The following is a 17469-nucleotide window of genomic DNA, read 5'->3' on the forward strand; positions in this document are numbered from 1 at the left end:
TCACATGTAGTGAACGCAAACTCCCGGTCAAAACGACCTGCAAAGTCCTCAATCTCAGCTGAAGTTGCCACATTCTGGTTCTTCCCCTTCTTCTTCTTCTTCTCCAGACACACAACTGCATAGTGTCCCATCTTCTGACAATTCCAACACTTCACTTTGGAATAGTCCTTCTGTGAGTTACCCTGTTTACCTTTACCTTTGCCTTTGCCTCCACCACCGCTTGTGGAAGCCTGCTTCTTCCCTTTGCCTTTCTTGCCTCCTGCCACCAGTGCTACGTCCTCATCCTGCTCAACTGGCTTGGCTGCTCCAAGCTGTCCTTTCCTGATTTCTGTCTGAATACAATCATCCCAAAACCTCTCCCATGTGGGAAGGGTCTCACGTGCACAAACCCCATCAGCAAAGTTCAACCATGAACGGGGGAGGCCATTCACTGCAATACGCACCAACTCAGTGGATGGAATGGCCTCTCCAATCGCTGCCAACTCATCTCTCACATTGGTAATCTTTGTGAGATATCCAGCTGCACTATCATTCCCCATCTTAATGTTCTTCAGCTTCTCCTTCAGGACCATCTTCCGGTTCTCATTGGTACTCTGGTAGAGATTGGACAATGCTGTCCACATCTCATGGGCATTGCTCTTTCCTCTCACATGAGGAATGCAATGGTCTTTGATTCCGTCTAGAATCAGCCTCTTACCCTTGTTGTTGTTTTTATTATAAGCTGCCAACTGAGTACCATCAGTAGGCACAACAACAGGGTGTTGTGCTGTATGCACCATGATATCCCAGACTTCTGCCTCCTCAAAGATACTCTGCATTCTCTCCTTCCAAACGCTGTAATTTGTATGCCCATCCAACCTATCCTCCACCCTCAATCCCAATGACATCTTGTTGTCCTAAAACTGAAAAATAGCACTGTTGTGGTAAAGATAAAACTGTTGTTTATGAAAAATCAGCTTGCTAGAATTTTCTGAGTGAAAAAATCAGCAGCTGTATTTTTTTCTTTTGCTGTCCCAAACTGCCCTTCAGCACTCAAGCTCTGATACCATGTAAAATTTTCTGTTTTCCCACCCCGGTTTTCAGTTTCTCCTTATTTCTCCCATGTAGTTAAATGCCCATTCCCATAACCATACATTTAACCGACTAAAAAAAAAAAAAATATTGCTGAAAACACAAATTCTGGAAATTTTTCAGAATGCTGGAAATTGCAGAATTAAAAATCAGCAATCAAAAACAGCCATTAAAACACATTAAAACACTGATATTTTTGGTCAACTTGACCCTGGAAAAACCCCCTACAACTCTTGGGGAAAACCAGTTTGAGAGCTCTTCTTTATTTCTGGAAAATGCCTTTTTACAGAGAGAAAATTTTTCAGCAAAAATCAGCAAAACAGAAATTTTTCCAGCAAGCAAACTTATCTGTTTTTCAGCTAACAGACAATCTGGAAAATGGCTGAACGTGTTGTACGGACCGTACGGACTTGTACGGACGGTCCTCGAAAATCGTGCAGAAAATCGCCTCCTCGATATTCATGCTGAAAATCAATTTTTCCACTGTTTTGCTCACAAAAACTGCCTTTTTCTGCTTGTTCTTTGAGTTGTACGGATTTGCTGAAGTGCTGCCTTGGTATGTGTGCCAAACTGCTGCCTCTTTCTCCTCCTTGTCCAGAAATCTCCTTTGCTCTCTTGCTCTCCTTCTCCCAATATGCTCATGAAAGAATGAATGATCTTTTTCTCCTTTTCCTCCCTTAACCCAACCCTAAATGACTTTTGGGTGATCCCTAAATCCAATAGCTGAAATAGATTTAGATCAATGGCTGAGATTAAATGCTCATTTAAATCTCACTTTCTATTTTTTTAATTCACCCCACTTTAATAAAGACCCACTTAGTCATTTATTTCCAAAGTCACTTTTCCTTTCTAATTTTTCATTGACTTTATAAAAGTCACTTTAAAATTAGACTTAGTAACTTTATCACTTAAAGTCACTTTCAAATTAGATTTAACTTTATAAAAAATTATAAAGTTACTTTAGGAGAAAAATTAAATTCTTTTGGACACTTTTCCCTAGGCCAAAGATCAAAGCCTTAGGGAACCACCTGTCCTCCGGTACCAAATTTCAACAATTTCTCAACATGGTATCAGAGCTAAGGTGGTTTGAAAAAGGAGGCCTGAAGATCACTCTGTTGGCACTTGGATCAAAGCATGAGGCATCTTGTAGCTAGACTCGGATTTGTTCTAAGGTCTTAGGCTCGCATTACAGTAACCTATGACATGCATTATAGGCCCGTATTACAAGCTCAGTAGCTTGCATTAGCTTTACCCTAAAACTCGCATTTATTTGTGACTGCATTCTATGGCTCGATATTATTTAAGTCATGTATTACACTGAACGTTGATTCGTTTACAATTATGAGACTCGCAGATTTAACAGTAGCTCGTCCTCTACAGTTTGCAATTACAAAGTGGTTCAATTTGAATTCGTTGAGGATCATATTTGATGTTCTATGATATCAGTGGCTCGCTTTCTTACAAATGGTCTGTATCTAATCTCTCTGAATCTCGCCTTAAATATATTTGCATATAGTGACATTGTTCTACATAGTGTTGGCATCGTTTTATACACAGTGATCGTTGTATACATAGTATAGCGGTATCTTTCTGCATTCATCGCACAGTGCCATCAATCTACACGCGTTGCATTATTCTATCCACAGTGATCGTATTTTATATGGCTTGTATTCCTCTGAGATGGCATCGCATTCCAACGACGTGATTATAATGGCCTGCATCACTCTGTAGTATGACACACTCTGTCGTACGATTCAATATGTTACAGTAATATCATTTATGTACAAGGGAAGTGACATCATTTATATATAGTGACGTGGATATATATATGACAACAACTCGAATCTATATGAAAATTACTATGACTCGAAATTTTGTGCATCGCTTAACTGTGTATTGGCAACACTTGTCTTTGTATTGACATCACACATTATACTTTGTGGCCCGTACTTCGTGATTTGCTGATGGCTCATTACATACCTTTATGGCTTGTGCTCTGACATTGTGGCATTGCTTTTATGGCTCGGATCATATTCCTGTGGCTCACATAATCCTTCCTATGGCTCGAGGCCCGCATTTGTTTCCCGGGCTCAATTTATTATATTGCATAAATCGCATAGCTTTTGCATCGATATACAATGGAACACATAACAGTAGCATCGCTCACTGTCACAGTGGCATCAGCTGTGGCTTGCTCTAAGTGGCTCATTCTATGACGCGTATATGATATGGCATCGCTCTTGGCATGGCAACGCTATGTGTGGTCATGACATCAAATGCCTATACACAATAGTCTCACTTTATATCATAATGACTCATCCTCTGTGGTTTGCATCTCGGAGACATGCCTTTAATATCTCACACTCTATCCACACACATCTCAATGATGTTGGATATAACAGTGACTTCAATTATACTCTACAGTATACTCATTTCATAAACAGTGGTATTGCATCTATAAAAATGACATCACATCTATAACCATGGCTCTCGATCTTACATACTATTAGGTGCTCGACATTACAATAATGGCTCAGGTGTGATATACTCTCGATGGCAACCTAATGTCTAACAGTCACCCTATCTCAAAATGATTTTATGAGAGAGAGAAGAAGAATAGATTTCACCATGAAGCAGACCAAAACTCTGAAAAAGAGACCAAGATTTTGAGTTTGATGAAGCTCATCTTTGCATGATGAATTTGAGAAGCAGTCAATACATGTCAATTGATGAAACCAAGACAAAGCTAGCAACTCAACGCTGAGGCACCTGTGTTGAAGAATGATTGGCACTCGAAAAACAATCGGATCTTTGCAAAAAAGAGATAAGGTGAAACTTGCTGAGTCATCTACAATTCTTGTGTGCATTTCATGATATGTGTCAAAGATCTCTAGCTCATAATGGTCATTTGAAGAATAAAGGGTCTAGAGCTTGATGATATACTAGGTCATGTAATCATATGAAATTCATGACAAGTATCATTAGGGTTTTGCAACACTTTGCAATGCTTGGATGATAAGTCTTGATGACTATGAAAGTTCTAGGGTTTGCATAGAGTTTACAATTTCTAATGTAACAATATTTTGAAGAATTCATGGTTTTGCAACTAACTCTCTTGGGTGGTTGTCGAACTCTACAGTGTGTAAATGATAGGTCTTGGTTTCTAGGGTTTGTAAACCCTAGCAAAGTATGGGACAAAAGGAAGAAACCCTAGAAATAGAAACCCTAATTGATTGTTTTCGATATGAAAGGAAATAGAACTTAGAATGGCAGATATTATATCATGATGTGAAGACAAGTGTCCTAAATTAAAAGGGAGTCAACCTTCCTTCAGAAATAAGTATTGAACACCTTCTTGATTATTACTAATGACATTGTCTTTACATTTTGTCTCCTTGTTCTTTCATAAGTTTTCTAACCAAGGTTACAGGTCAAGGCAAGTTCTATCTAAAGCTTGACTAAGCAAATGAAAGGCTTGAAGGAACGTGGTATAGCATGAAGACTGTGAGGCAGAACTATGTTACGAAGAATAGAAGGCATGTGCTAACTACTGTGAGGAAAACTTGGCTCCTTGAAGATAACAGATGAATCATTTGATTATAAAGTTGTTTGATAATTGACGAGATCTAGAAAGGTTTGAAGTTTGATATGTTATGGTGACTATAAGGAGCCAGAAAAGCCCTGTCATGAAGATAGAGAATGAAAGAATTTCGCTTCATAAAATGATTTATATCTAGAAAGGTCGAAGCATAGGTATGATGTAACATGAGAAAGGAACCCTGCAACTTCAACTATATCTCCACAAAAGAAGAAGTATGAGACCATTTAAGGATTGTGATGATGTCTCCCTTATTGAAAGGGAGTAAGAAATCTACTTCATGTTTGAGGAGTAAGGATCTCCTTCTTGACTGAGAGGGAGTCATGATGGACACTTTATTCTCCATGTGTCATGCAATAGACCAGGACTAACAATCGTAGATCTAGTGAAGGCACTGGGAGGGAGAATGGAGGATTGGATAAGCATTTGGGACTAGTACTCCTTGAGGATTGGGAATCCAAGATAGGAAGTAGTACCGTGGACCGACGCTCTTTGAGGATCTCACTGGGTATCAAAGATAAGAGTCGTCAAAGAGGACCGATATTCTTTGAGGATTGGGAATCCAAGATAAGAATAGTCCTGGAAGGACATATCATGTGAACATCCAGATAGGGTATGTGCCTTAAGAGGCTATGGTGGTGTCCATATGTATGCCTCCCAGCATTGTGCTCTAATCTTGTGGAGAGTTCGAGCTTGTTAGTCAAGACCTTGCTATGTTGCTATTTGACAATGTTGATTATGATGTTGATACCTAAAGATAGCTTATCAATCTGACTCTTCTTATGAGAATATTTCAATTTGAGAGTACCCTTGTACCGATTATGGAATTACGAACACCTCCCTAGTTAAGAGGGAGTGTTGGAAAATGTAACTAGGTTCGATCTTCATAATTATTTATGTCATTGTATATTTTATATAAAAAGAAAAAAGAAGAAAAGCAAGAAAAAAAAATATTTTTCAAGCACGGGTTTCATGCTCAACTCAAATTATTATTTTATTGAAGCATGTTCTTCATGCTCATTATTATTTAAATTGGTCAAATTTAAAAGCTCATTTATAACTTGGAAAAATAGTTTTCAAATATGTAATTTGAGTCAGAATTCCCTCTAGATGCTTAATCGCCCTCCCTGTCAAGTCGGCCCTATGCCAAAGGTCATGTTTATTCGAACCCCTCTACACATTATAAATAGAGGGTGGGGTGAGCTCATTAGGACACAAAAAAGTCACTCAGTTTGCTCTAAAATTTCGCAGAAGGAATGAGGGCCGACATCTGAAGTTGACAAGAAAAAAGGAGCTTAGATTCGTAGAAGTTCTGCCTCATCACATCTTTTGTTGAAGATTTGTTGTTGGTCTCTTGTTGTTGATGAATTTGTTGTGAGGAAGGAGGGTTTGACTTGGCATCTAGAAGGTTGGTATTGGGTCATGGATATCTCACTTTGATCTAATTCTATAAAGCAGAGAATTTTTCTGGGATTTCCCCTTGGAGTGGTTTTGCCCTGGCTTGGAGCCTATATCTTGTGTTCATTGTTTTCCTATGATCTTCATGTTTATGCTTTTGGTAAATATTTGATGAAAGAACATAATAAAGATTAATAAAAGGTCAACAAACTTCACAAGCAATTATCAAAGAAAGAGAAACCTAATCTAAATCACAAGCCTCCCGATTTCTCAACAGAATAAATCCTTTATTGCTCAAAAATGACATCTCCAATACCAAAGAATAGCTCCATAAGCAAAAATCCTCAATATATCACATCTCCACAAGATACAAGATACAATTTAGCTAAGTTGAATTCTCTAAGAGGGCTGAATTAGATCACAACTCATGATGAAAATGAAATGAGGCTAACCTCTACTTATATGACATTTAGCTCTCCTATTTTCGCATAATGAAGCCCCTAAAATCAAGTTTGATAATAAATGACCTTGGGTTACAAGCCAAACCATTAGCTAACAACAAATTAAGCCACATTAACCCACACGTGTGAGTCGTAGCCTCTTAAATTGTTGACGTCATGCCTAATTTGGGATCAATATGCCATGCCAAAGTGTGTTGAGGTATCCAAATGTGTGTAGATGCCTATATGATCCAAAATTTGAGGCATGGCCCTCAACTTCACCTCAATATCTCCTGTGGTGTCCCAAGTTCCAGTTGGGGTGCCATGAAGTGGTCTCCATAGCCCTCCTCTCCACCATTAGGGATTCCCCTCTAGTGCAACAAGCCCTCCCTAGTCTCTCAATGGGAGACCATCCTCATTTGGGCTCTGAATCAACTCCTGCAAATTAGGTTGCGTCAAGGCCATCATGGGGGCATATTGGGCCTAGTGGTGTCATCATGAAGAATCCTCAAAACCAAGTCAAAGTTGACCAATGTCCTAGGTCCCATAAGTACTCTAGGGCATATTTCATATGCTAATGTTGTCAGGAGGCTCCAGTCTCTCAACGTTGCATTTGCTTAGGTCATGTACTTCTCTGAAGGGCCTACGTACTAGTGGAGTGGGTGCCCAAGGCCTTGGCTGTAGTGACCCACTTGAGAAAAACATGGATTCTAGTGAAAGCAACCATCCATCAGTGTAGAGACCAGTAATGCATCTAGGTGAACCAAACTTGAATGTTAAGGTTATATTAATACTTCAAACAAAGATCCCTTCCAAAATCAGGACCAAGTCCTTGCAACGGCTATTAGGTGCTTTCATTCCCTAAGGGGAAGTGACATTTCACTAGTACACTCCTCAACTAATAGGTGTTAGTGTATAATAATGTGGTAATAGAGGGAAGTAGACTTCATGTTTAAGTTCCATGGTCAAAGGGACCAGTTGATGGGGGTGTAGACATCCCAAGTGTATAGATGTGAGGAGGGAACATTCATGGATGCATGAGTTATCAGCTCGACCTAATTTTTCCACCCCTCTTGTGTGCCTTTTACTTCTTGGTTATTCCTAGTATTACCGCTTATAGCTCGAGGTTTAGATCTTGCTTTGTACGATGTAGTAGTTTTATTACCTGTCTAAGATGAGTCAGTTTATCGCTCTTTGGGGTTGGGACATGCAAGGGTTCCTTTTTGATGTAATGGAGCATCATGTGTTCATGTAATATTCCTAATTAGCCATGGCTAATTGGAATATTCGATTTTGCTCAATTTTGCCTTCTATAGTTATTTATAAATAAAAAGGTGAGGAAAGGGGGACATAACTCACTTTTTGAATAAAGTCACTCCCTAGTAGCACAATGTTGTAACTTAAAAGGGGAGCCAAGGGGGCCAAAGGACCACGTAGAGAAGGGGGCCCACGTAGACACTTGGAGGGATTGCGTAGATGGAGAAGGAGCACGTGGCAAGAGAGAGGCTACGTTGGAGGAGGTGGGCCTTAGGGTTTTGAGAGAGGCCAACGCTATAAAGGAGAGAGGAGCCTCCTCATTTGGGGCATTGGATTATGTTGCATTTGAGCTAGTCACTTCGACTTAGAGCACGCTGGCTGTTTAGCCTGTCTGCAGCACTGTTTAGTGCATCGAGTGTCTCCGTTCGGAGATCTCACCCTTAGCCCCGGGGGACTTCGAGTGCCTGCTCGGGCAAGGTAGTTTCATAAGTATTTTGCAAGAGGAGTAATCTCTGGAGCTGAGGAGGAACTGAGCATCTTGATGACTGTGCAGTCTTGAGAGGGGAGGACGCAGTCTCTTTGGTAGGAGCTCCGGATTGGGTTTATGTGGAGGATTTGAGCTTGGAGATTGAGCAAGGGATCAGCCCTTGCATATTGGAGGATTTTGGCAGAGTCTCGGGTAGAGTTTTGGAGGATTCTCTTCAAGGGCAGCGCAGAGCCTTGAGGGATAGCGTAGATCCTCAAGGGGGTGATTTTCGGGGGTCAGCTATTTTAGAAAAGCTTTCTGGGTTTTTCTGGGTTTATTGAGCAGAGGTGGATTCCAGAGTTTCAGCCTTTTCTGAGGAGGGGAACAGCCCCAAATCCTCACTTGATTCCAGCAGTAGCAGCAGCACAGCAGTTCTTCAGCAGCGTGGACGCAGTTCAGAGAGAGGCCATTCCCTTACCATTCTGGGTGTATTTCTTCATTTGCCTTGTGCAAGTCAAGGTGCTATCTTTCTGATCACCTCTTGTACTCTTTCCATTACTCAATATAATAAAATGGCTTAGCATTTCTCTGCATTTCTCGAGTATCTGCTTATATTCCATGTATACATTATTGTATGTTGCACTACTGTTATTACTTTTTATCTCTTTGAGCTTCCCGGCTACTATACCACTTGTGTGTTTTTCTCCTATACTCTTAGACAGAGTCTGGAAAGGGCCAGGTAGCCTCTAGATCTCGTCCTCTTTTTAGAGGCGACATATCTGGTAAACGCCCTCCCAGTCCATCTCTGGTTGGAGTTTGCTTGTGTTTGAGGGATACCCCTGATATTACAGTTCAAGAACCGAGTGATGGCCATATGAGGGAGGTAGAGCTCATGCTAGGCTTTTGCCCACATGTTAATCTTTATGTCTCGACCATAATTTGCATTTTGATTTTCTTTCTTTTGTTTCATTGTGGCCATGATATGCTTTTCATTTTCTTTTAGTTGCATCAACTTCCCAGGGCAAAGTTTCCAAGCACTATTCAAGGTATGTGAACATATGAGTGTCGAATCCCTAAGAACCAATGACAAGTTGTTCCTGACGAATGCAGGTGACATATGGGGCTTGTAATATGGCAAGGAAAAGTATGGTATAGGGAAAATGGAACACGTTATCTCAATCATGGTTTTCCAAGTAGTTCCCCTCCTATAACCCAAAGGTCCTTAAGGGAGGCTCCACCGGACTAGGGTCAAAGATTAACCCCTTAGTAAGGTGAGAGGACAAGATTATGGTCAAGGTTTGTCAATCTTCCAGATCACCCTGTTATCCATACTAAATTCCAAATACAAACAGTATAAGCACTTGATTGCAAAATGGTCAAAATCCTTTTTGAATAGCAGACCACCCTCATACAAACGTCAATGTCAAATGGTGAGAGGCACCTAGTTGATGCAAAAGGCAGAGGCACGTGGCATATTATTGTCTAATAGTGGTTTGTTGGGGTTGCGGGTTGGTTGTATGTCCATTTGGTTGTCAAATGTAGAAGAAAATTTTCCTCCTATGGGGTTACCCATTTTGGTGGGTAACAGGTCCAACATGAGTTGCCTTGGTCATTTATCGAGGGAATCTCTATCTGAGTGATGACTTCATTGTGGACCTTTCGCCTTGAACAAGGGACATGAAAAACATCATGGAATCACCCCTCATTAGGAATCTCTAGAGCACAAGCAACCTCCCAAACCTTTGCCCACACTCTATATGGCCCATGGAACCTAGGTTAGAGCTTGTGCTTACCCTATTGTAATAAGGAACTTTGTTTGTATGACTACAACCAATGAAAGACCATTATCTCCAACTACATATAGTTGTTCCAAGCAGTGTTGATCAAAATGTTGCTTCATACGATTGGTTGCCATAGAGATGTCATCCTTGAGAATGCTAAGGGTGTTTGGCATCTCTAATAAAGTGTCGATGTCCATAGAGACTCTAATAGTTGGAATGATCCACCCCTTAGTTGAGCTAGGCTAATAGCCATATAATTCCTTGAAGGGGATCATTTTCGTAGAAGAATGGAAGGTAGTGTTATACCAATATTTTGAAAGATGTACGCACCTAACCAAATTCTTGTACTTATCCCTTGTGTATATCCAAAGTTATTCCTCTAGGCACTTGTTAATCACCTCAATTGGGCAATCTGATGTTGCACAAGGATCCAAAGGCATTTCTTTTATATTTTTGAGTCACTACACCACATATTTTAGACTTTTCTTAGGGCAATAACACATCATTTCAGTTTTTCCAACATTTTTATTAGCCCTTCTTCACAAAATTTCCAACTTTGAGGAAAAGCATTTTTATGAAGGCAGGCATGTTGTGTACCTAACCACAACACATTTAAAAGATATTAAACTCTAGGCACATGAGCTATTTCATGACTATGCTCATGGATTATTCACAATGTTATATTTGTAAAAATGCCACTTCAAGTAATAAAGTCCTAATAGCCCTTATTAGTGACTTAAGCATTAAGTTAGGCTTTGTTCTACTCCACTGATAAAAATTGGGGTTTTCTTCATCTCGTATGTATCTCATATCATTTTATCAATACAAAGAACTAGCACTTAGTGTTTATCAAAGACATCTTCCTCCTCTATTTTGGATTTGCAAGTGCAATTCACTGTTCAGTGTGCAGGTGCCCCATTGTTGCCTGTTTATTTTCCTATTATCATTGTTTAGGTTTTATCTCTGTTGGAATATGTTAGCCTTTAGGGTTACTCAAAAAGTGTTTACACCATGGTTGGGGTGCTTCATGAGATTTAAGGTACATGATGTATGTTTAGCCCCTAGATGGTCCAAGATGGATTGGCACATGAGACATAGCCCTTGATGGGTTTGCACAATCAATATAGCTTGTTCATTGGATGCTTCACCTTAGATGGATGTTGGCTTAGTGTTCTTCCCTTGGGCATTGTAGCTATCGTAATAGTTTGGTGAACACCCTTCGTTGGGACCCCATCAAGGATGCACTTATTTGGAGAGCACCCTACATAGAATGAGGAGCATTTTAAGACTTGAAGAAGAGCACCAACCCCTAGCTGGCATGAGGTAACTTAGATTCATGTTTGAAGGATTGAAGATGGCTTAAGGACGCTTGGGGCTTCAACAATATTTTGGCAAAAGTATCTGACCCAATGGCGTACACTGCTTATGAGGATCAATGTAGTTAGTGGACGCTTGTGATGGCGGAATGTGAACTTGTCCTGCATCACTACATCACCTTGGAGCCATTATTATGCATGAAATCACCTTGGAGCATTATACATGTACTTTAGATTGTATTGTCTCACTTGTGTTGACCTATATGTGCTCATTGTACATTGCTCATAAGGGTTAGGGCCCACATTATATTGTTGGTCTTCCTTACCTCTCATACAAATAGAGGGAGGAGGTAGTCTTTCAATTCATATATGTTCATTAACCCATGTGTATTCACTCTTGTGATGAAATGCGATCTACAAAAGAGTGCACACTAGACTCTCTCTGAGTCTTCACATGTGATCTATCTCTCTCTCAAACTACTAGGGTGTCTTACTCTTCTTGGAGTATCTTCGAGCATCTTGGAGGTCTTTGGCTAGGGTTTATCCCTTCCAGATTGGAGCCTAGGGTTTTGTTATAAAATTGTAAGGTGGAATTGTGAAAAACAACTGGAGGGGACATCTTGCCTTGCAAGAAGTGTTGGAGTAATTCTTGCATATTGTAACACTCCCTTCTAGCCCCCTTGAACTATCTCAGGTTATGGAAGGTGTTATTTATGACTTAACCCGACCCTCAAGTTCAATTATGAAGATGAGGTTACACAAATCGTATTTTTCCAACTTTGTCAAAAACCCAAAATAAATAGCACCATCACGTTCATCTCATCGAGAGCTTTACGATGATATAAATTTTATCTCAGTCTGACTCCTAGATTGAAAGTTGCGCCTTTTTAAAGTTTATCACATAAAACTTGCCACGTGGCACCCATGCGTGGCTCTGCCATGTTGCTTGTGGTCCTACGTGGCACCCACATGGCCACATCAAGCCATCATGGCGCCTGCCACCTCATTGCACACCAACGAGACCCAATAGGCCTACCCCACCATGTATTTCCACAATTCTTCATTATACATAAGCCAAGCGAGAATTTGGGTGCTAACTAAAAATCATAAATACACAACCCTCGGTCCCTGAATTACAATTCCACTTCCATGGATTATCCGGCCTCGCGCCTATAATCCTCCATGTGGGGCCCATCCCAGATACTCTACATTTCAATCTGGCCCTACGCAGATATTTACCCCAGCGGGGCCCATCTCGGATACTTTGCACTTCAATCTAGCCATGTGCAAATATTTACCCAGTGGGTCCCATCCCAGATACTCTGCACTTCAATTTGGCCTTGCACAAATATTTACCCTAGCAAGGTCTGTCCTAGATACTTTGCACTTCAATCTAGCCTTGCGCAAATATTTACCCCAGAAGGGCCCGTCTTAGATACTCTGCACTTCAATTTGGCCTTGCCCAAATATTTACCCTAGCGGGGAATACTCTGCACTCTTCGTGGAAATCCAAAGAAATGTCTATCTAGCCCATTTCTAAAAATGCACAAGGAACGACTGGTCGAATTTCCGGACTCCCAGATATATTCACCAAACACAAAGTGCATCTGTTAAGTTTAGGTATGTTCTATGCTAGAGCAATTTATTTAAATTTTCACAGTTAGCAATCACATCAGCATTACGATAAACTGCAGATAGAACATAAATATAGAACGCAGAAGACAAGCCAAGACAAGAGAACACAAGATGTGGCACAAGCCAGGGACAAACCCCACAATGTGTGGGGAAGCCCTTTGATCAAATCTTCTTTTATCTTCAAAGTTCAGCAGAGAAAGAGAGAGAGAGAGAGAGATAATACATTTACAACAGAAGTCAACACTTTGACTTATCTGGATCTGAACATAAATCATTTCCTATAATGATGAGATCAATTGAAGACATTTTGCTTCAACTGAATCTCCTAGGTGACGACTTCACCTATCCATTTCGTTCCTCAGCTGCACCTTACCGTGTAGCACCATCATGCTACATCATGTTCATGATCTTATCCATCCTCATGCTTCATGCTGCCCATGCTGCCCATGATCTCATCATGCTGCTCCTTGCTCATGCTGCTCCTTGCTCATGCTGCCCTTTACATCATCATGATCATGCTGCCCTTTACATCATTATGCAGTCTTATTACATCATGCTTCTATACATATATATGATGATGATTAATGTGATCCCTGTCACTGAGATCATTGATGTCACATCTCTTCTGCACCTTGTTGCACGAAGATCATTACCCGGAGATCACAGGAATGCAAGATCATGATTCATGTCTAGTTTTATCAGGACCTCGACTATGATATTTGTTACTGCTCTTCATAACACATCAGGACTGCATTATGTTATATTTGAATACTGTGACAGTGAGTAAGACTCCCATCACAAGTATGCTGAGAATCAACGAAATCTTCCCATTGACTGTGTTTACCTCTTTATAAGCATGCGGCTCCTCTTCCATACTGGATTGCGCTTATGATAGGAGCTTCTTAATTGACTGCGTGGGTATATATATATTTCTATGAATGTCCAACGTCAGCGTATATATATAATGCCCAGCGTATCCACCTCTTGCATGAAGATCCTTTTATCATTTAAACTCCATGGGAGAAGCTATCACCAGTATTTGATCACCACCTTCCAGGAGAAATTCTCCATTCATCGTAAGTCTGTCAACGCCCATATTGAGGTTAAGACTTTCATTAGCTATCACCAGTATTTGATCACCACTTTCCAGGGGAAATTCTCCATTTATCGTAAGTCTGTCAACGCCCATATTGAGGTTAAGACTTCCATCCGTTGGGAATGGGACCAAGCTACCGGCAATCAACCAACAAGCATTACGTTTAACTGACTAAAGAAACCTGCGGTAAATAGAGAGAACTGGACAAAAGCCCGTATCAGTCATCTGGAGAAGCCTCAAGGTCTGCACAAAAGCAGTATTCGGCACGACGTGCATCTTTGCTCGGGATAAAGAGATGATAAGCTTGGAATCTGATGCAAACCCACCATCCCTCCCTCCATTAACAAGATAGGGTTTCAGTTGTAGATCCAAGAACAGTCGATGGCACGCGAAAGCCACTCCGGTGCCTATCGCACCCATCAAATCCTGGATCGACATTCTAGATGCTACAGCGGAGGTAAGTTATAGTCGATCAGTGTTGCCTTTTAACAATGGCCAGTGCTCTGTTACATTTAAACTGTTCGTCGCACGCGAAAGCCACTCCGGTGCCTATCGTACCCATCAAATCCTGGATTGACATTCTAGATGCTACAGCGGAGGTAAGTTATACTCGATCAGTGTTGCCTTTTAACAATGGCCAGTGCTCTGTTACATTTAAACTGTTCGTCGCAGGCGAAAGCCACTCCGGTGCCTATCGTACCCATCAAATCCTAGATCGACATTCTAGATGCTACAGCGGAGGTAAGTTATAGTCGATCAGTGTTGCCTTTTAACAATGGCCAGTGCTCTGTTACATTTAAACTGTTCGTCGCACGCGAAAGCCACTCCGGTGCCTATCGTACCCATCAAATCCTGGATCGACATTCTAGATGCTACAGCGGAGGTAAGTTATAGTCGATCAGTGTTGCCTTTTATGACTGCAACTAGGGTAAGGCTAGATCAGCCTTTAGAGAAACGTATTCTCCTTTAGATCTCTCTGTCCACAAAACCCAAACACGTGGAGAGAGATCACAAGAGATGTGTGCAAATGATATCAAATCCTCATCTATTTATACTAAAACGAGGATGATGAATAGACACGTCGGTTGGGCTTCTAGAGCCTACATAAGAGCTGGTCAGCTTGATAATAATTACATAAACAAAATAAATTCATATCTCCATAAATACTTATCGGAATCGAATGATCTTTGGATCAATCCTATACCTCTTGACGAGAGGGATCCAATAAAAATACCAGCTACCATAAATAAGCCGACCCACATGGAGTTTGGCCCTAGTTGCCAATTTAACAGCATCTGACCCAAATTCATGGCCCTACTAAACTCCGGCCAAATACGGACACAAAATTGATTTTCTCAAAACTTAGAGATTCTAAGAACTTCAAGGGACGTTGCCAAGGTTCTCCTTGAAACATTTCAACAAGCTAACCTATAGCTAATACTACTCTGTAAATTCAGATACACAACATCGTATCTAACCACATAATGGATCCCAAACAACACTATCAAATCCACGGATATATGATTAATTGCATTATTCTTAGCCCTTTTCCAGGATATACAAACAACAATCTTAAATAGTCAAAGATCCATGATATTCACAACATTTTAGATTATAGAAATCACATATCGTTGCCAAGGTTCTCCTTGAAGCAGGGCAGTGCTCAGAATACCCATTTTACAGAATTGAAACCCTCATCTAAACACTGAACATTCCAAATATTATACATAGCCATAATACAATCAAAGGAGCCATCAACATGCCTGCTATCAAACATTTCAACAAGCTAACCTATAGCTAATACTACTCCTTAAATTTAGATACACAACATTGTATCAAACCACATAATGGATCCCAAACAACACTATCAAATCCATTAATATATGATACATTGTATTATTCTTATCCCTTTGCCATGATAGACAAACAACAATCTTAAACAGCCAACATCCATGATATTCACAGCATGTTAGATTATAGAAATCACATACCATAACATGTTAGTTGAAGCATATCAAGCAACCATGCATATTCATGTAAATAACTCTGTAAACCATTAGGATAATAGCAACACATAGATCCATAAATTTATCATGACCATGAAGGCATATAAAACAAAGCACTCACTATGATCAAACAAAGATCTCAACAACCTTCTAAAGGTAGAATTAATCCATACACATAACACATAGATTGAACTACTAATGAGATCACCCACAAACATGGTCACAATAGTGAGTTGCCCAAACTTATAACTATATAAAGATAACTGAAACTTATGAAATCACAGATTAGTCCTAAGTGATTTTAGATCACCAGTTAGGGACATATCAGACAACCTGCAAATGACTAAGAAGGCTACAACCACATAACTCAAGCAACTCATAATCACCATAAATATACAAGTTAGCTAGTCAACCATGATTAGATAATGAATCATGCATTCTTACATAAATGAAACGGGATTAATCATTAGTCATAAGCACAATAAGACATATCATAGCCTATAATCTAACATGCATAACCAAGAATACTTATCTGAATAGCTTGAAATGGTTGGAAACTGAAGGAGGGACTTCCACTCTCCACCCAACCATAGGTCAGCCACACTATAACCTTTCTTGCAGCTAACCACCCCCAAGCTCGATCCAAAGTATGAGGAAATGCTTGCATAGGGAAAGGGTTCACACCAACGGGTTGAACACGAATTCAAGAGATGGAGTCCATTGTTCTAATGCTTCACCAACTCAACAACCAACACTTAGTACTCTATTCACTCGCTTAAGTTCACACAAACCACACAGGCCTACACAAGAACTCAATGGTTATAAAACCATTCAATGTAGTGGCCACAGAGAATAGGCCATCAATTGGATGGAAAAACATTAGAAAGCATGGGAATATGAGGCAGCTAAGACCGACCATTCCCAATCTCGAAGCATCCAACGCATGCTTCTTTTCTTTTTCCTATCTCTGTGTGTCTGCTTCCCCTTCTCTCCTCTTCCTGCAACTACTAGAGCCTGACTTGGCTCTTCGGTTCATCCTTTTCTCGATCTACGAGCGCGAGTCTAAGGAATGGACACCGCCTAAACGTTTTGTACCACCCAGTCCAATTGCGTCCCTTCATTTGTTAGGAGGTGTTTTCGCCTATTACACCACCTCCTCACTCTTCAGGTGAGGGCATCATTTCCACTACTTCACTTTATAATGATCATCAATGGACTTTGCCAACTTCAATTCAGACCCCATCACATCGCATAACACCTGTCAGATAATGACTCATAGAGTACACAAGCAACCTTGGAATTTATTCAGTGGGTATGGGTCGTCACTTCTCAAGCAAGACAAGCAAACAAGCACACTTCAAACATTATAGCGACTTCAAGTAAAAATAGGTGAGCAAGCACGCTT

At 40.4% G+C, this 17469-nt stretch overlaps 2 protein-coding genes across 2 annotated transcripts in view; both read right to left on the reverse strand.

The window, feature by feature from the left end:
* Positions 1-17469, reverse strand: part of LOC149152908 (ATP-dependent Clp protease proteolytic subunit-related protein 2, chloroplastic-like) — a 147005-nt gene that overhangs the window by 52765 nt on the left and 76771 nt on the right. The window lies entirely within an intron of this gene.
* LOC149152910 (uncharacterized) lies at positions 13958-14652 on the reverse strand. Its single transcript, XM_089441365.1, has 2 exons — positions 14240-14652; positions 13958-14137 (listed from the first exon to the last, which is right to left on the reverse strand). The coding sequence occupies exons 1-2, from the start codon at positions 14494-14496 to the stop codon at positions 13966-13968; spliced, it is 429 nt and encodes a 142-aa protein (XP_089297491.1). The 5' UTR covers positions 14497-14652; the 3' UTR covers positions 13958-13965.

This window comes from Pinus tabuliformis, chromosome 9 (genome assembly GCF_031772625.1).
Source record: "Pinus tabuliformis cultivar Carrire ecotype Pingquan chromosome 9, CPIR1, whole genome shotgun sequence".
NCBI lineage: Eukaryota > Viridiplantae > Streptophyta > Pinopsida > Pinales > Pinaceae > Pinus > Pinus tabuliformis.

Coding starts and splice junctions, on each gene's coding strand:
- LOC149152910 (XM_089441365.1), bottom strand. CDS start 14,496: ATGTCGATCCAGGATTTGATGGGTGCGATAGGCACCGGAGTGGCTTTC. Junction 14,138..14,239: donor GTTCTCTCTATTTACCGCAG/GTTTCTTTAGTC, acceptor GGGCGTTGACAG/ACTTACGATAAATGGAGAAT.